Below are 20,603 nucleotides of genomic sequence, written 5' to 3'. Positions count from 1 at the left end.
TGGGAGGGGAGGATTCACTTCTTTAGCATGAATATTGTTTGTGCTCTGGATTTCATGCTTCTGCATTTCTGTTCTCCCTTGTGTGGTGGTAAATTGACAATGCCTCACTGGAGAGGGATGCAAAGATAAAGGTGGGCTTGGAAAGCAGGAGTGTGTGGAGTTCTGACAGCTGAACACTAAACCCTCTCAATTTCTTTTCCAGATTTTTTTTCCACAGCTCCAGAAGCTCTGCCTAACATTACTCCGAAGGGAGCAGTCAAGGTCCAGTGAAAAGGTAAGTTGCCAATCTCCCTTTGCCCTGTGAAGGGCATCCTGTTATTGAAAATCTTCCCTCCCTCAGCCCCGCCTCGTGTGGCTTAATTCAGATTCAAGTTATTTTTGTTTTCCTTTGTGTGCTGCCATTAATCGAAATACTGGTTACAAAGCACTGGAACAAAATTCTGGTGCTTGTGGCCGGATTGCCGCACTAATCAAATGCATAATATTGCTTTGTACTACTCAGCCATTGATCAGCATGATTTGCATAGGTGCTGAGAAACAGGGTAATGCTGCAGCAGGATTTTACAACACTTCTTCCCGCCTGCAGCAATCTGCAATAGAGGAGAATGGGCTGTAAATCAGAGAAGTGGAAAGAGGAATTCAGATGAGTATTGCAAAGTTTCCAGATGCTCCATGAAAATATTTTGTTCCCTCAGGAGAGGAAGGTGGGAGAAAGGAGGAAGTTTAGCCTCAGAAGAGATTAGCTCTGTGGTAGAACTGCTACCCCTGAAATTTCAAGATACCTGTTCTGAGCGCTTGGATAAGTGGCCATTAAATCTCGGTGCATTATTTGAGCACAGAGCGTATGTAGGAAAAGCCCTTGTGTGTTCTGTGGGGCTGTGAGCATTGCCTACCCCAGCGGTTGAGAAATCTGGAGTCAAGCTCCCTCAAATCATTTGTTTGTTAAGCCTTTTGGTATCTGCACCGTTAGGTTGTCCTTGGATCAGGTTTCTAGATTTGTCTGCACTCAAAAGGGCTAGAAATGTACTTTTTTCTTTAATGAAAGCTGAAATCCTTACCAAATTCCACAATTCCAGGACAAAGCAACAGCTATCGTGAGAGCGGGCAGCACTGAATGCATGTTTATACACACAAGCAGAGATCTGCACCTGCACACACACATATGCCTTTTGTTGCAGCCAGACGGCAAAACTAGCTCAAACCCTCTCAAAGCTTAAGAGTAATTATGGAGCATGGACAAGCATCATCAATTTGCTCCATTATGTTCTGAGTTGAAATATTTTTCTTAACGTGAGGAAGTTTGCATCTCTGGTCAGCGGATGTGTCGTCTCCAGTGGAAACAATGCACCTGCCTTGACCTGATTTTGCATTTTTGTTCTACAAGGTTCATCTGGTCTCCTTGAAATAGGACCAGCTGTTCTAGCAGAGAATAAAAAAAAAACCAGGCACCATTACTTTGAGTAAGAGCGTGCCATTAAAATCAGTCTCTGGAAACACTGCAGCATGCCAGGTAACTACTATTACTGCATCAAGGTTGCAGTGGAAAGTGGTTTCATGGAAAGTGAGGTCTCGAAACCACACTACCCTCTAGTGGCAGCTGATTCTCATATAAACGAATAAGCAAAGCTTTACGATGCAGTTTCCTAGTGCTGTTGGGAAGATGAAAATGCTAATCTTGGCTACTGAAGCACCCCAGATTTACCCCAGCATAAGAAAGGTCAGAATCTGGCCCTTTGAATCAAGGCCATGATTCAGGGAGCCTTCCTCTTTACACAAGGTTCACACACTTTCTGGAATGCAGATGGGTTTCTGGCCTGCTAAAATAACATGTGTTAGGAGATCCCATAAAAGCAGCGTTTAGCTTCTCTGCTAAGGCCTCACCCTTCAGTGACTCCCGGGCGTTAAAATAAATTACCCCTAACAGAGTCAGGAAGGGTCGTTTTACACCAGGCTGTTTCATTTCATATTCCTTCAGGATTTCCTCCAGTTAGATATTCCCAGCACCCCTAGAGCCCTGTGACAGTATCTGATGCTGTTTGCAAAATGAATTCATGGTCTCCTCATCACCGATCAAAGCCTGTCCTCTATTAACACTGGCTGCAAGTGTCTGGAGTCAGGCCAAAGACTGAATAGAATCTCCTTATTTCTGGGGCGGGAAGGGGATCACTTTTGCGGGGGCCGGGAGGCACTTCACAAATTTTGATGTGGTTGTGGGCTGGGCCCCAAGGAAGGGGCAGAGCCTCAGGTAGAAGGGGCTGGGGCTAGAGAGAGAGCGTGTGAGTGAGAGAGAGAGAGAGACGCTTTGTGTGAGAGGCAGTCTTTGTGACAGATTGAGTGTGTGTGGCACAAAGTTTGGGAGCGTACATGTGGCAGTGTGTGTGTGAGACATGTTTCTGAGACACACCACGCTCTGTCTCTGAGGGAAATCTGTTCTGCTCGGTCTCCCCTCACTTCCTCCCCTTCTGCACTCCTATGGGTCACATGCTTCTGACAGGAGCAGCTATGCTGACTATCTCCCCTTCTGTGATCCCCGCTCTGCAGAGATGGGGTACAAGGGCAGGGGGACACCCTGACTTCAGCTATCCCCTCTCCCATCCATCCTCCCCCTCTGCTCTGCACAGCTAGGAGACTCCTGGAAGGAGTGAGGGGAGGGGCAGCTGAACACACACTGCAGGCTGTAAGTTTGCACGCTCCGCTAATCAGCTGGGTGGGCTGGAGAGAAATGCTTGGTGTGCCGAATCCGGCCCCCAGGCCTGAGTTTACCCAGCCTGACTCATTCTTTGAGGTTGTTTGCCCTATACCAGGGCTACAACGCAGTGGCGGAATGGAGCTATGGGGGTCGCTTGCAGGGACTGTGCTGTGTCTGGTGTAGACAGGAGCTCACTGTTTCAAGCCCTGCTCTGTCCCCAAGAGCAGCCCTGGAATGCAGGCTGCTCCCTGGCTGATCTACAGCACGGAGGGCTCTCTCCAGCAACTCGGTGACCCACCAAGGTAAGGCCTAGTTTGCAGTTATCACTAGCCCTTGGGAAGGGGTAGGGCACAGCTGGCATGGAATGAACGGTGACTCCATTCCCCTTTTGCTGCAGGGAGGAATTGAGCTGCACCAGCCTCGTTCCCGGCACAGTTCATGCTGAGTCTTGGCTGCACTGGCTGTTTTTTTGGGAGGAAGGGTGGGGTCAAAGCCAAGGCCCTGCCCCTTTCCTGCCTGTCTGCCCAGCAGAGCAAATAGCAACCCGGCGGTAACTGTTTTCCCCACTATGCATGGAGCAGCAGTGTGGGTAGGAGGAATGTGAGGGGTGTCTCACCTCCATCGCTCCCAGCTTGGGCAAGGAAGGCAGCTCAGGACTGAGCCCAGATCAAGTTTTATACCACTCAGGTCTTTCCCACCAGCATCTCTTCCGCCTGCCCACGCGCCATCCTCCTCAGTGGCCAAGTATTTTCCCACCACTAACCTAAACCCATGGTTAACTGGGAATAATCTGCAAAATTGCTTCATAAGACCCTGAATGTGAGGTGCTTTCTACACATCACACAAAAAAGGGGAATGTGCATCATGATGTAGCCTGAAAGCGGAACGAGGGAGAGAAACACAGGCGGAACACACCAGACAAACTAAAGCAATGACATTTCAGCCCCAAGGTCTTCGCCAGGAAGGATTTGTAAGGGAAATGAATGGACTGGAGAATTCACACTGCTCCTTTCTTCTGGGGTATTTACCTTTTTTAAATAGGACCTTCCCCCAAATACTCAAAAAGAACAGGTTTGTAAGCAACAATCAATGTGAGCAGCATGAAAATAAACTTCCTTTGCATCTGGATCTGACAGACCCATTTGTTGCTGGTCTTAAACTACCTGATAAGACCAGTGTTCAGGATCTTGCCACATGTAAAGCATTGGCAGCAATTTTTCCTCTAATTTTTTCCATCTGGTTGCAGAATAAATTTTGTTGCATGCACTATGGCATGTATGGATGTGCACCACCGGGAAAAATACATGCTGCCAGCTGTAGGCACTCTGCTAATCATCTGGGTGGCATTTGAATCTCTCTTAGCTGGGCTGTCCAAGTGCTCAGCTTACGGGGAACACTGATTGGCAGTAACCGATTAAAAACAACTGTTGCCGGACGTTTACAGGACTTAGGCCATAGCAGGTAAAAAGCTTCCCCTTCACTATTTTTTGTGTTTAACTATTTTTATATGATGCTTTGCAAATCCTCCACTGGTGTAAATTGGCATAGGTCCATTAACTAAAGTCAAAGGATGTTTTTTGGGTTTATACCAATGGAGGAAGTCAGTGAACCGATGTCTGTTTACATGAGCTAAGGATATGGCCCATATCATGCTATAGTAATACTCAGTGCTACCTAGTTTGAAAGAGCATCCAACTTAACTTGGAAGCTTCTACATACAATGAAGGGAGTTCTGTTTGTCCATGTTAGCAAGGTCTTTATTTGCAACTATCTAGCTACTTTCAGCTCCTTCCATCCATCACCAACTATAATATTCCTCACAAGTAGCAATGAGTCATTGTTGGCAACTTGCTTCCATCTGCAGCAGCCGGGAGCAGGTCAGATATTTCAAGAAGTTATTTTCACATGTTACCATGGAAATAAATGCACATTATCTTGTAATGCTTGAAAAACAAAAAATTAGTACAAATCTTATTTAATTAATAAAAAATATTAACCCAAACAGGGAAAAGTTTTGAAAAGCAACAATGACTCCAAACTGGAAACCTGCTGGGAAGCAAAGGAAAACCCATCTATCCAGCTTTGCCTAAAGAGGACTTTTGTCCTAAACATATTCAGGAATGGAAGGGAGCTGCTCATGTAAAATTAATAGATTGTTCTTTCTTAGCAGCCAGCAGATCCTTCTGAAAGGCTCGGGGCATAAATTCATCGTCTGCTGAGGCAGCGCTGTTGACAACAAGACATGCATCACTTCTTGTGTTCTGCACAACGTAAGTAGCACAACCATGATACTTTTTAGCATCTCCACTAATTTCCCCTAGTGAAAAACATAATAAAATCTAATCAGAGAAGGTTTCCATGCCTGCAAACTCTCCACACTGCATTGTGCAACCTCACCCAGTCTTTCAAACAATAGCTGTCTCCTCATTAGTGTCTAATGCCCATCTTCAAATTGTCTCTCACCATGCCCCAGCCTCTCTAGGTAGCCAAAAGATACAGGAACAGAGAAATTATCGAGCTGCAAAAACTTTTGGGTCCCAATAATCAGCTCCATCCTTCAGGGACCAGCTAGATGGAGCGAGGGGCTGTCCATCAGGGATGGACTTGACCTCCAGAGGATCCTTGCAGTCCTAGGATTCTATGATTCTATTTCTTTTTGGTGCAATTTGAAACAAACAGAGAGCACCCCTTCTTCAGTTGTTGTGTTCAAAGGTATTTAACCGCCCCTTTTCCAACTGGCCGGGGGGGGGGGGGGTAGGAGAAACTGCTGCCTCCACAGTCGGCATCAGTGACGATGCTTCGGCAGGCATCGAGGAAATGCTATCGATTGGGAGGGTCTGGTGCACTCCATTCTGCTGTGGGCTACCACAAAGAGGTCCCATGTTCTCTATGGCAATCGGGACCGACATTCTACAGCAAGACCCCACCACCTGTGTGTGGTTTCCTACTGCAGCAAACTGGAAATCCGGCAGCAGCTGCAAGCAAGCGTAAAGGTTGAGTTTTTTGCTGAGTTTAATTGGTCACTAAATAATTGCCGTCCTTCAGGTACCCATTTTATGTTTATATTCCTTTTAACCCAAGCCTCTGTCTACATTCTCAGTGATTGGTATGCTACAGAATTGTACATCAGCAGTACATAACTCCTCTGCACAAGCGGCAGAGGGAAAGCTGGAAGCTTTGGGAGTCAAATAAGGCACAGATGTGACTCTAGCAACCCAGAAGTGGAGAGAGGCAATTTGGGATAAGCTCAGTAGCTACTTATTTGTGGTTAAGGTGATCAGCAGTGAAACAAAAAAATTATTGATTAAACTTTCATTATTAGGTTTCAGAGTTGACGTCCTGCTGAGGTGAGTAAGACAGTTCATACTCAGTTATTGTTTCAGGATGCTTGGTGACTCAGGAAGACCTCACTGTATCAGTTTATATTAAGATTGTCTTCAAACTATAAGGGCTAGAGACTTAATTTTCCCTTAAAAGGAAATATTACATTTAGGAGCACAATTCCACAGCAAGGTAGATTCTGACACACCAATATCCTTACTAACCACAATTTCTTTTCTCCTGAAACTTGGAATTTCAGAAGAACAGCCATACTGGGTTAGACTAGTGATCCACCTCACTCAGTATCTTGTCTTCCAACAGTGGCCAGCACCTGATGCTTCAGAAAGAGTGAAGAGAACAAAGCAATTTATCAAGTGATCTGTCTCCTCAGGTCTAGTCCTAGTTGCTGGCAATCAGAGATTTAGCATCACTGAAAGCATCCCCAAACATCTTGGTGAATAGCTGATGGTCCACCAATGGACCTATCATCCATGAATTTATCTAAGGCCACGTCTTCACTTGCCACACCACAGATCGATCTTCTGGTATTCGATTTAGTGGGTCTTAAGCACTAAATCAAATGCTGAAGGTGGCTCCGGTTGGTGCTGATACTCCTTGTAGCCGCGAGAAGTAAAAGGAGCCGATGGGAGTGTTTGCTCCTATCAGAGCAAAGATGGCACCAAGCTTGAGTTAAGGTAAGCTAACTACAGCTATGTATTTTATGTAGCTGGGGTTGTGTACCTTAACCTGACCTTCCAGGTCTACTGTAGACTTGGCCTAATTCTTTTTTTTAAACTTAGTTATACTCGGGTCCTCACAACATCCTAATAACAGCATCCTCATCTTAATTAGAATCATTATCTGTAAAATAAGTGAAAAAAATAGCAGCACCATTAGCATCAGCTTTCTCTCTAGTCTCCTGTCAATGCACAATGTAATGATTCAATAAGACTTAATCAGCACCTGTGGCAACAAGACATCGCTTAAATGTTTCTGGTGTTTGTGCTCATATTTCATATGCTTCAGGGAGATTTACGGAGCCAAACACCTTGTCTTCTTACTAAAGTTTCACTTCCTTAAATGGTTTTTCAATTTTGTGACTGTCTACAAAATGTAAAAAAAGCTTATGAAAATTAATCACAAATATTAGCACAGTCTAAGGTACTTACCTGACTCCCTCACTGTAATATTTGAGCACCTCACAAGCCTTAATGAATTTATTCTCACAACAGCCCTGCTATTTTGCAGATGGGGAACTGAGGCACAGAAACACTAAGTGACTAACCCAAAGCCAAACAAGCAGTCTGTGGCAGAGCAGGGAAATAAATCTGGTCTTGAGGCCCAGGTTAGCACTTTTGGCATTACACTTTTTCCCCTCTTTAATATTAGGAGATATTTGGTTCCTTATTTGGGAGATTTTTGCTCCATACCTCCTTCCTTTACCCCTTTCCATACTTGAGCTGAAGGAGAATCAACATTAAGTACAAAGCTTATTATTAATAGGGCTTATGCCCTGTGTAGATCTTTAGCCACCAGACATGTCACAGTTTTTATGGTGGGGATGCTGAGAGCCTTTGAACCAAACTCTAAACACTGTATTTAATGAAATCCATATCAAGCCGGGGGAAGGAGGGTACACAACCTTTGGACCACTGTTTCTAGCACCTATACTAGCCACTTCAGCAGCGTATGCAAACCATCAGCCTGGCCAGAAGATCTGCCCACCTGCTGTACAGTGATGACAGGGGTATGGGTTTTGTGTTGGTCATGGAAGTCATCAGATTTTAATCATAAAAATACCCACCCATGGTGAGTACGCACATCAGATTTTTGCAGACCTGCACATGAGGGTGACCACGATCATCAGCACTTGAGTACGTTTGATGCCAAGTTTACGGCAGAGGTGCTCACACACACACAGTAACAGGTTGACTAGGGAGCAACTCCCATTGACAATGAGAAGTTATACAAGTACCTCAAGAGGAGACACACCCTTCATCCCTGGGAGAAAAAAACCAAATCCCCAGCAATGGCAGGCCATGTAGAAAGACAACAATAAGCGGAAAGATCTAGAGGCATTCCCACCACCTTCCTCTTAATGCTTTAGCATCCATTTAAATTGTTGACTATGCCAATATCAGGGAAAACAGATCACTCCGCACCATGGTTACCTACTGTTTTAACTACTGGATGGCAAATGGTTAAGGAGTCCAGAAGGAACAACTTGACCGTCACTAGCCGATTTCTTCCAGTAAGACTAGAAAGGTTTCATCGAACACAGGTGTTTGAAGGTTTGGTTGGCTTTGTCTGAATGTCTGAGGGAACAGATAAAGTATCTGTCTTTGTTCTTCATTACACTTATCACTGGTAGGCCACATCTATACTAAATGGAGGATTGGCGCTGCAGAGATTGATCTTCCAGCATTCGATGTAGCGGGTCTGGCAAGGACCTGATAAATGGAATGCTGACAGTGCCCCCTTCGATTCCGGAACTCCTCGCAGTTGTGAAGAGTAAGGGGAGTCAATGGGAGAATTTCTCCTGTTGACCTCCCACTGTGGGGACGCCAGAGAAATTTGGCTTAAGTCAGTCAACTCCAGCTGTATTATTTATGTAGCTTAAGCATATCTTAAACTGACCTTTGGGGTTAGTATAGACCTGCCCATTACTCAACCAAGGTTATTCTCCATACAGATTCTTCAGGAGCCAACTCAGCAGCCCAGTGAGATACAACAGCTGTTTGCCCAGGGGACACAAATTTAGATCCCAAGCCACCGAGCTGAGAAGCACAGTGGAGGAAGTGTTCCGACCCGGGAGCAGGAAGTCAGTACCTGGCTTTGATCCGATGGGGGTTGTGATGCTGGAGGAATCCAGAAGCAGTGGGGTCTGGCTCGTCTACTCAATGGGCCGATCTCAATAATGCAGAGACTGTCCTGAATACAAATACAAATCGTGCCCCTTAACACACTCTCCCTTTTCTGGGAAAGTTTGAAAGCACATTAGAATGAGTTTGGTTCCTACCTCTATCAGGGAGCCCACCCGAAACCATCTAATTTGGAATGTTTGGATCCAGATCTTTACTTTATGGCACTACAGTAATTGATTCTTATTAAGTGGAGAAAACGTATATCGCTCACCTCATTCCCCATGGTAACAGCTTTAATATCTCCCTTTACTCGCTCCTCTCATCACTAGGATTGTCCTCCATGGGCTCCATTTTTAGAGTTTCATAAATAGCTGGTTCTTTGCCATAATTCAAATCTTGATTTAAAAGAAGAAAAGAAATAAAAAAAAAGCAAGTATCAAGTGGCAAGTAGCAAGTATTACGTTAATGGACTAAATCTTGATTTGTTGGCATTCCATTGGTTCTGATATGGTTTAAAACTAAGACTGAACAACTGGGAGTCAGGACACACCGGTTTCATTGCTCAGCTTGCTGGTGAATCCTCTGTAATCCTGGGCAAATCACAACTGCTCTGCACCTCTCTTCTGCAAAATGGGAAAAATAATCTTTTATCTACTTGACAGAAATGATGAGCCAGAACATTCATAAAATGCTCTGAGATCTCAGGATGAAGGGTGCTGGAGAAATGCAAGTACAGGTAGCTCCTCCCTTAGCTGGGACTCCCTGGACTGGCAACATCCGTGATCCAGCAGGACCATGGATATTCCTGGATCACAGAGCCTAGGAAGAGGGAGGTCTGGCAGTGGGGCAGGAACACCTTGAGTGGCACCCAGCTGGGAGCCCAGAGTGGGGCGGGCGAGGGAGGATGGATGGCATGGTTGGGGAGTTCTGGCCCAAGCAGAGCTCCGTGGCCCCAGTGAATAGGAAGCTCTAGCCTGGCTGTGGTCATGGATCTCTGGCCCCAGCCAGGGAGCTCCGGCCCCAGCTGTAGCCATGGAGCTCTGGCCCCATCTCTGGATGCCGAGCTCCGGCTGCGTCCTGGCTCCAGTGGCCGGGGAACTCCAGCCTCAGCGGTGGCCAGGGAGCTCTGGCCCCAGCTATGGAGCTTCAGCCCTGTCCCTCCACCCCAGCTACAGAACTCCGGCCCCAGCCATGGAGCCAGGTGGCTGTAGAGTTCTGTCCCAGCTGTTGAGTTCTGTCCCAGCTGTTAGCCAGGTGGCTGTGGAGTTCTGGCCCAGCTGTGGAGCCAGGTGGCTGTGCAGCTCTGGCCATGGCGCTCTGGCCCCTGCAGTAGCAGGGCCAGCGAGAGCCCCAGGGGGCTGAGGCAGCAGCAGGGGCAGGCTGGAGTCCTAGCCTAGTGGCAGCATGGCCATAGGGGCAGGGACCTTTCCTGGTCTGGCAAATCCCCTCATTCAGGACCAGTCAGGTCCCAAGGGTGCTGGACCAGCAAGGTCCAACCTGTATACCCTTGTGAATGGGAGTCACAATTGCAATGGTTTGACATGCTGCCATGACAAAGATGTTTTGGGGCCAGAATGCTAATGACTGCTGTGGAACAACAGGACTTCCAGTCTCCTGGTAAGAACAGGACGTCAGTGCTATCTGGAAATGGGTAACAGGGGAGGGATCATATGACGATTACCTGTTGTGTTCCCTCCCTATGGGGCATCTGGCCTTGGCCACTGTCGGAAAATAGGATATGGGCAAGATGGACCGTTGGTCTGACAGTTTCTTCTTTCCATCTTTCATTGTGATCTCAAAAGGGTAACAAACTTTCGCAGCTTGTGCCTTGCGTACCAACTGCACCTAAAGAGCATTTCTATAAATAAGCCTCCACAAGTTCAGGCAACCTCTAAGATTTGCTATTGGCACTTTTAAAAATTAAAAAACCCCAAACAAACCTCTATCATCCTGATAAAGGAAAAGACTTAAAACACGTAGGACCAAATTTTCCAGCCAGTGTAAATCGGGATTGTTTCCCTTACAGCTGAGGACCAGGGCCATATGACTTGTCCTCTTTCGTTATGCCAAGTTGAACAAAACACTGGCCATACTAGGTTAGACCAAAGGTCCACCTAGCCCAGCATCCTGTCTTCTGGCAACTGCTACTGTCAGAACAGGGAAATTATCAACTGACACATCAACCTATCATCTAGTCCCTGATTCTGGCAGTCAGAGGCTAACAGACACCCTCAGCACAATGTTGCATCCCTAACTACTTTGGCAAATAGCCATCGATGGTCCTGTCTTCCACAAACTTCTCTAGTTCTTTTTTTGAACCCAGTTATACTTTCGGCTTTCACAATTTCCCCTGGCAATGAGTTCTACAGGTTGAATTTAAATCGCATGAAGTAGTATACTTCCCTATGTTGTTTTAATTCTGCTGTCTATTAATTCCATTGAATGTCACCTGGTTTTTGTGAAACGTGAAGGCACAAATAACACATTTACCCCTTCACTCCATGACATAAAAAATGGAAAAAGTAAATAATTTGTACACCTACTGCATCTGCAAGTAGGTGGTGGTATTTTGGAGTCAGAACCAATACTTTGTCCATATACATGTCTATTTAAAAAACAAGTGTTAGCAAAAAAAACAAGACATAAGTCAGCGGTGCTGGTTCGCGCATGTATTCCAGACTGTGCCATTAAGTCACTGTGTGCTTATGGGCATTCTGTGCCTTAGTTTTCCCAGCTGTAAAATGGGTGATGTGAAGCTTAATAGAGAAAGTACGTTTAGACTTACAGAAAGTCACTGCATGCACATGCATGCCAGTCTCTTAGAAGCCAGACATTTAAGGGAGTTCAAGCTCTCAGGTCCAATTGACATTTAATAGAAGTCGGCTGCAGAACGCTCAGTCCCTTTGAAAGTTTTAGCCTACACTCCATTTTACATCATTTTAATGTCTTGCTTCGTCACAACTGAATAGAGCATGTTGGTAGCAAATGGAGAATGGCTTTGGGTAAAGAAAGTGAATGAAAATGGAACCATAACAAACTTCCCAAAAATGTATGTAACTTATTTAGCAAAGATATAAACCAATTAAATACATGATTTTGGTTAAACCTACAGGCTATGTCTACACTACCAGGTTTTTGCGCAAAAACCAGCTGTTTTTGCGCAAAAACTGGCAGAGCTTCCACACTTCAAGCGCATTTTTGCACCAAAAAAACCCAGTAAATTGACAGGACAGAGGGCTTTTGCTGGTAGAGTTATTCCTCTCACCACAAGGAATAACTCCTTTTTGTGCTGCTGCTCTTGAGCAAAAAGGCATGTGTGGATGCTCCACAGGGGTTTCTTTTGCAAAAAGTGCCTATTAGAAAAAGTTCAGGTGCTCGGATGACCATTCTGTTAATGGAAATCAGATCATTCTTGCGCAAGAGCATGCAGTGTGGACGCTCTCTTGTGCAAAAGCATATCGCTTTTGCAACGTGCTTTTGAAGTGTGGACACACTTTTGCGCAAGAAGTTTTCTTGCGCAAAACCCCTGCAGTGTAGATAAAGCCACAGTATAAGGCACCAGGAGATGAACAGAGGCCCTGTCCCCAATAAACATACATTTGATTTATATGGAGACAGGCTTCTCCCAGCCAGTGTGATCAACCAAAGGAGACTGTCCCACCTAGAGGTTACTGCTCTGAATCCAATCCAGTGTCATCTTTTATCTTTCCTTTTCTATCTAGGAGTTCTCTCAAAAAAGTCCTTGTGTACATTTGTAGAAGTTGCATCTGACATTATTACTGATCACTCATTTAACACATGTCAAAATTTAACAGCTGTCATATAAATGGGAACAAGGTCTAGTTGCATACGGAACCTCTACCTTCAATTAGCTTGGTGTGGAATTATGCGGCCATCTATGGATGACTCGACAGATTTTTGGCAGTGTTTAGACCCACTGAAAAACATGGGATCTTATGGGTGCTGAGCACTTTCTAAGCCTTCATTTAGGTGCCTGAATGGGAACTGTTGGGCACTGAGGTGTTTTGGAATTAGACATGTAGAACCTTTTTGGCTACCACCACTCCCCTTTCATCCTTGTGGAATTCCAGTTAAAGATCTCAAAGCACCTTACAAAGATGAAGTCTCAGCATCACAGAGATTGTTTGTCCACAGTCATTCAGCAAGTCAGTGGCCAGCCAGGAATAGAACCCAGGATTCTAGCCATGGAATTCTATTTCCACTCCTTACTGACCATGAAGAATGGCTACATCTAACAGCACATTAATGCTGCTCCATAACTTAAAATGGATCAAGGATGAGTAAACAAAGCACCATCTCCCACTATCTCCGAGCAGAATTGATGGATTCTCACACAGAATCAATGTGAGAATTAAATATAGGTGTCTGGAAATACATTTACACACTACAAATTAAAATCTATTCTATTTAGCACCTATTAGAAAACGTTTGCCAGATCTGTTCTGACTTATTTGGAAGCAGTGGAAGAGTCAAAACAAGAGACAGCTATGCTGCACCAAAAACCAGAATAAAAACAGCAGGCACTGAATACAAATTAGATGTTGATACAGAATACAGACCCTGATTTAGAACATGCTTAAATCCATTCCTATTCAGCAAAGCACTTAATCATGTGTTTAACTTTCATATACTTAGTACATATTACCACAGTGAACGTCATGGGATTTAACTATGTGCTTAATTGCATTGAATTGAGGCCATATTCATATGGCTATCACATATATTCCAAAGTGTAATCAGACAAATACATGTTTGTTACACTGAATGAGAATGTAGATAAAAATCCATTCTGTTTTACTTTTTCTGGTTTTCATCATCTCACAAATCTGCCTCTTTTAAATTGTATAAAAGAAAGCTGTCAGAGCGAAATCAAATCTTCCCACTCCTGCTGTGATTAAATCAACTGGAATAAAAGGTAAATTAGGAAAGTACACAGACTTTGTTCTAGGCATTCTTGTCAACAGTACGAATATCTACCCCCTTTACAACTATTTTGATAAACTGTCAATCCATTGCACTATGAAGAAATTAATGGCCATTATTGCTAAGAAAGCAATATTTTTATGTAGACCTAAGTACATTGCTTAAATATTTATACTAGAATAGATTAAAGCAATGACAGCACTTTTAAAAAGGTGCTGACAGCTTCCTATCCTACACATATTTAAACTGATGTGTAACTTGAACCAGTAAATGTTTGAAAGCATGGGACAGCTGTAATATTTTCAGCTACAAAAATTGATGTACTTTGAATTAGCAGTAAAAACTAAAATATTCCCCAAATATGTATTGTAATGTTATATAATTTTGTATTAATATGCAGGCTCCACAGTAGTAAAAAAAGCATAGTAAAAAAGGCAATAAAACATGTAAAAAGGCAAAAGGATTTTTTTACTTTTCTAACAAATATCTATGACTAAATGACATTTTTGACATTACAAAAGAAATGTATAACTGCGAATTGTATAACCACAGAAATTATGATAAAAATATTCCCTTTAATTCCTGTCTTTGTTTTGGGCTACAAACCAAACAGGATCTCCAGTGATTACCTTTCCCATGAAAGATTTTACACCCCAAACCATGCATCTATCCAGGAAGAATACTAGCTATTTTTATCTTTTCTTTTCTTCAGGAAGCTTTCAGAAATCAAATCAGCTCCAACAGCCATTGTAACAAAATTCATTGGGTCAGGAGATTTTCAGTCTCCTGATGTTGAGTAGAGCAGAAGAACTTCCTCATTTTATCATCTCCTCTCCCCCTCCTCTACTCTGGAAAGGTCACAGTTTAGCAGACAGGTATTATTCTTTTAGCCAGTTTTATAAGCTTCCCACTTCCTCCCTCACTATGTTTTGTACCATGCCCATGAACACATTTCTCTGCTGCAGCTCATCTTTGTTAGCAAATTCCAAACTAGCTAAATACTGCCTTCCACTATTTCATGAAATAGACTTCTGTTCTATAGCAGTCAGATGGCTTTCACTCCTTTGATCTGCCCTATTATTCCAGCCCCCAAAACTTTGCAATTGGGCTTCCTAACCTGTCTAGAAACTTTGTGGTTGTTGCTTCAACAGAGATTTGACCTGTCTGCAAGTCAACCCCTCACCTCTTTCTGGGAATCCTTCTCATGCTGCTTGAGTTGTTTTTGTGAGCCTTCCAAGTCTTGTTTTAAATTAATTTTGTCCATCTTTGATTTCTGTAAGCATCATCATCCCTTACTGCATTTTGGGTCAATGGGAAGAACCAGCCCACAATATTTCTCTTTTGAAACTAGATCCCAGTGTTATCATCATCAATGTTGCATCTTTTCAACCCAAATGGCTATTCCAATTCCAGGGCCATAAGGGATGTTCCAGCTGGAAGCAGAAATTGACGGAGACAAGAATTTTCTTTGATGCAGTATTGTTTATTTACAAAGAATATACAAAGTCCTGCTCCTTCAAACACAGAAGGAACAAAAACCAAAAGGAGCTGTTTCCAAGTTTCTTTGGCCAACAGATCCAAATGCGTTTTCTCTAGATTTTTACAGGGTACACTGTGCTCACATGCAACTGCTTGGCTTTCTTCTTCCATCTGCATGAGCCTCTTTCTCTGTTGTCATCTGGACTCTTGTCTCATCTTTTACACATCTAACCACAGTATCTAATGGAACCTTCTGCTAGTTTCTGAGCAAATTCTATTAGGCCTTGCTTTATGTATGGGCCTTAAGTATTTTTAACAACTATCTTAAGTGAAGGGTATGTTTGCACATGATTTTGAACCCAACCCATCACAAGGTTTCACCCAGCTTACAACACAAGGGAATACAATACCAAATTAAAGCCTGAGTATTTCTCTGTTTCTCTGCCAAGAACTCTCTCTTCACTGGGCTCGGCATATTAACACATCCTTTTAGAACCAGTCAATAGTAGGTCCTGCAAAACCCAGCCAGCTATAAACGGGAACTTTTTAATGTAACTTTTGGTCAACAATAGACATTCATTGCAATTACTTGCCTCAGAGTACATGATCTTGAGAAAAACCTCTTCATTTCCCCATTGGATCAAAATGCATCAGAATATGGTTGCTTAGTGATGGAGAAAGTTTAAATCAGCAATGCATTCTTTGGTTTCAGTGGAGTTTAGTACCCAATCCTATTTTCCTGTTGTAAAAATCAAGAGTAACTCCACTGACTTGAATGGAGTGACAATGTAGGACAGAAGAGTCAATGTATCCAAGATATTTACATACTGACATCTTAAAGTGTTGCTACAGTATTCTCTGTGATGAAGGGCAGGCTTTTACTATCAACAGTACCTTTAATGAAATAATAAAGATATCTAGGCAAGGCACAGTACATAGTTATTTATTGAAATACTTGAAAAGGCCTGCAATGGAAAAAATAGGTTTGTCATGAGGATATTCTATTCATTAGATTACTCGATCCATTAAAAAAGGTGCTGTCTAACAGTAATTCTAACCAGGTATTTAACCCCCTGTGAACCATGCAACTAATACACACTAAAGTGGAATAAGCACTGCGTACTATTTTAGTTCTACCCCATACACAGCTTTTACAAGAATGATTTACCGTGAAGAATTAAACAGCAACACTTTTTGAATTATAAACATTTATAATTTACAAATTGTTTTCCATCTGATTTGAAAGGGCTATAAAACATAGTGGAAAGTGAACCAACACAGAATTCCAATGCATATGAAGTCTGCCTGGCAGTTTTTAAAGTTTACCTTTTTCTTTTAAAAGAGGAGTCTCTTAGATAGTTAAACATGTCAAAGGTCATGTAACATACAAAAATCATTAGGCCACATCTGCCACAGTGACTTTTTCCTTAAAATATAGTTCAGTGGGTAAATTGGCTGGCTCTTCAGTTTAAAAAGGAAAAAAAAGCCACATATTCCATCTTGTATAATGTGTAGTCCCAAAAAAGAACTTTAGATGCATGTGAAATAAATAAGTAATCCTTGAGCAAGTATGATCCTTGAGTTGAACCTACTCTATTGAAAATGAATTCCAATTATACACTCTCACTATGATGAAACACCTAAGAACAGTATTTCTAATAACTTTTTGGGAAGCAATGTCTTAATATATACAGATTATTTACAACATTCCCTTTTGGCCTCACAAATTAGGCCATTTTTAGTTGGCTGTTACAATGCAATTTTTTCCACACATTATGCAATACTGTAGTTATAGCTTTCATTTAAAACAATCTTATGCATGAATTACAAATATTAATAAAGTAACTCTGCATATATAAATATCTCTAGCAGAATTTAAAGCATTCAGAATGTACATAATTTTTTTTTTAATTTGGTAGGGGCCAGATACTGCTTTTCAGATCATCGCTGCTTTAATAATGCTCTGTACATGGCAAAACCCAAAACTGCAAAGACTGTAGCACCAAAACTTGCTCGAAGCCAAAACGTGGAGCTTTTGAGGTCTGCTTGTATCACATGCCTGCAGGTTAAAAAGACAAAGAATGAAATTAATTTCATGACAAGAACGTCCAGCAATTTATGTCATGTCAAATAAAAATCTGCTTTGGAAATATATTAACACTTGTCACACTTAAGCAGCACACTTTTAGGGTTTTGAAGGTTTAATAAGTGCAAGCCTTTGGTACTTCTCTTAAAGGCTTAGGACCGGATGTTGCAGCCCTTGATCATATTAGAAAGTCCCACTGAAATCAGAGACTATGCAAGTGAAGTGGGCTAGAAGATCAAGCCATTAATCAGCTGGGAATGGCAGGATGGGGTGGAACTGACTTTCTCTGAGAGCAGCAAAAACTACTCTACAAGGGAAAGCTGCTGCAATAATTACACACCCAGACTGAGCAAATATTCCAACACTGTGAAGTACTGTAAGGTAGTATTTTAAAAGGCTGTTCACATATTTCTGCTTTTCAGAATTAAACCTTCCAAGCAACATTATTTAAAGTGCTGATTCGCAAGCAGTTGACTGACAAGTGTACTTCTCCAAAAGCCAGAATCACAACAATGACAACTTGCAAATCCTTCCCCAATACAGAATCACAAAAATCAAGAGATAAGCAATTCATCACAATACTACATTGAAAACTGTTAAGAGAATTACATGCTGGTGGAACAGGCAGTGACATTGACATGAACAGAAAAAGAATCAAGGCAACATAATAGGATGAACGTGATTGGATGACACAAAAAGCCACATTATGCATGACAAGATAGAGAAAGCCAATGACCCAGTATCCCTGATACCACAAATAAAGTTTGTGAGCATGCTCAGTTAAACACTGCTAGCCATCTTCACATAGTCTCAAGTATGACAGCTTACCATAAAGCAGTAGATAAAGTATTAAAAATTATTACAATGACCTTATCTGAAAGTACTCCAAGTTTCAAACTGATTGTTATGGAGATGATTTAGAGAACCTACATATCGTAGCTGAGTTTATATAGTTCATACTGGTTTAGAACTATATGGAAAAGAATAGGTTATTGGTTGAAAGCTTGAAAAGCAGTTACAGCACAAGGACTATACAGATATTCTGTGCATATACCATGTGCAAAATAGAGTTAGCTGACCATACAATGTGAATTACAGAATTATCATGCTGCTTTATAAAACGTGAATTGTGTATTTAATGTTACTGCAACATACAAGCCAGTGTAAAATACCATTTAGCAGACATTTACTGTACATAGACATTTGCATACTAGAGTATCGCATGCTACAGAACAGGCACAGATTCTTCTGTTTATCTCTACTGAAGTGAAATACAGCTTATGAATAACCACTCACATCTGCTCTCCAAATTCCTATTCTCATTCAAAAGTTCCCTGCAAGGTTATGAACTTGAAACAGACCAAACTCATGGATTCTTGCAAGCATTAGTTCCCACCACTAATTTCTACAAAATAACTCAGAATTAGATGTCAAGTAGTTTGGGGGGGGGGGGGGGGGGTTTAAAGGGGAAAATGGCAAGCTCACGCCAATTAGGATACTGTTACCTGTCTTCAAGTAACTGTGGATCAAGAGATGACTCCATGAAGATGGAATCTTCCACAGAGCTGACGGCGTGCACCTGGTGAATAATACTGCTCTCCTCGTCTGCTAACAGCATGGCACCCAACTCATCTACATGGAGTCTTAACCTTTTTACACACATGCACAGTTTGCAATTCATACCAGGGCTCAAAACAAGAAGCGACTCAAAGTATGCTGTACATACACCTCACACAAGGTATTCAGCTACTAATTTGTTTTTATCTACTCTCTTGGTCTTGTGCAGTTGTTAAAAACTTAATATATAAAACCAGGAATTTGTTCAATGACTAACTAGGTAACTAAATTAAATGCAAAAAAGGGACATGGTTAAACACCTAGGAGGTTATAGCATTAACTAACAAGAAAAAGGAAGCTGCTATAGAAGCTGAAAACCCAAGAAGCATTTTATCCCAGGATACTGCAGTACACTTTACACTAATCACTGTAAGTTTGTCTTCACTACCCAGACACACACAAATAGTTATGTTCTTAACTCAAGTTAGCTAACTCAAGCTAAAATAGCAGCAGACACACAACCTCATCTTTTAACTCAGATTAGAAGCTTGCGTTAAATCTACAAGAGGTCCTGGGGTTGAATTCAAGTTGCTAATCTGTCTTTCTAGCCAAACTGCTGTGTCTTTACTGCTATTTTAACCCAAATTAAGAAAACTTTTCTTTGATGAAGACATACCCTAACTGCAGACTTCATCAAAACAGACTACGTAAATACTAGAGTATTAGCTCTAATTCTGATTAATTTCCTTTATTGTTGTTGGGTCAAGTCGTACTCTAAGAAACCGTAATCTTAAAATGTTTTTGTGTAGTGAATATGTACCTTAAAACCTCAGTTTCAAAATGCCTTAAAATACAGAATAATGGTTGTATACACCAGCTTTGAAGGGTGCATATTTCTGATATAATTAATAGCGCAACGCTTTTTTAAATTGCCTGACAAAACATATATATTTTAAATGCACCAGTTTAAAACTGTGAATCTATACTTGTTTTATGTAGATGCATCTCATCTTATCTACTGAAGCTCCATCTATCGTTCAATTCTATATTTGGCCTTTTATGTTTCTGCATATGTGAACATTTAATAAGCATTACGTAAGAAAGTTATTGAATATGGGTAAAAGACATTAAGGTAGCCTCATGATCATGCCAAAATCCTATTCCCATGTCAAAGCATCAGTGAATTTAATGACTCACTCATAACATAGCATTTTTTTCCTCTACATTTAATCTCAGGCAAAGAGTAAAGCAGCTGTTCCTTTAACTAAATTAGCCTGACCGAACACCAAGATCCAATCTCATGCCCACTGAAACCAATGGGAGTCCTTCTAGTGACATCAATGGACACTGGATCTACTGTACTTTCTGGCAGAAATTCTAAGGGAATTAGGAGTCCAAAATTGAAATTGAGTGGGACTGGGATATCTAATTCCTTTGGGCTCCTTTAAAGTCCCCACCTTTACTTATTCATGTTTCATAACAATCTGTGTAAGAAGAAATGTAATCTTCCCACAGCTCAGTGCCCTACTCACATCTCTTATAAAAAAAAGTGATAGAAATGTAGCCTGTTAGTCTGGTGTAGCTGGAACAAAAAACAGGACTATGTAGCACTTTAAAGACTAACAAGGTGGTTTATTAGGTGATGAGCTTTCGTGGGCCAGAC

At 42.0% G+C, this 20,603-nt stretch overlaps 1 protein-coding gene and 1 long non-coding RNA gene across 5 annotated transcripts in view; one reads left to right on the top strand and one right to left on the bottom strand.

Annotated features, from left to right (window-relative positions):
• Nucleotides 1-200: 200 nt before the first annotated feature.
• Nucleotides 201-16,088, top strand: LOC112546127 (uncharacterized). The gene is made up of 3 exons (XR_003089751.2): nt 201-274; nt 4,857-4,959; nt 8,703-16,088. It is a non-coding gene; the product is annotated as an uncharacterized LOC112546127 (long non-coding RNA).
• Nucleotides 16,089-16,224: 136 nt separating this feature from the next.
• RHOT1 (ras homolog family member T1) overlaps nt 16,225-20,603 on the bottom strand; it is a 62,933-nt gene continuing 58,554 nt past the window's right edge. For 2 of the 4 annotated variants that reach the window (XM_075903864.1, XM_075903866.1), the window contains one exon: nt 16,225-17,356. In XM_075903864.1, the coding sequence (XP_075759979.1) occupies nt 17,239-17,356 (118 nt within the window). In that variant the 3' untranslated portion in view covers nt 16,225-17,238. Of the gene's footprint in view, nt 17,357-18,679; nt 18,789-18,888; nt 19,033-20,603 lie in introns of all 4 variants that reach the window. The other 2 variants (XR_012896891.1, XM_075903863.1) reach the window with 2 other exon arrangements.

This window comes from Pelodiscus sinensis, chromosome 20 (assembly GCF_049634645.1).
Source record: "Pelodiscus sinensis isolate JC-2024 chromosome 20, ASM4963464v1, whole genome shotgun sequence".
Classification (NCBI taxonomy): Eukaryota; Metazoa; Chordata; order Testudines; family Trionychidae; genus Pelodiscus; species Pelodiscus sinensis.
The sequence above is the reverse complement of the archived record's forward strand: the minus strand, read 5'-3'. Positions and strand labels throughout refer to the sequence as shown.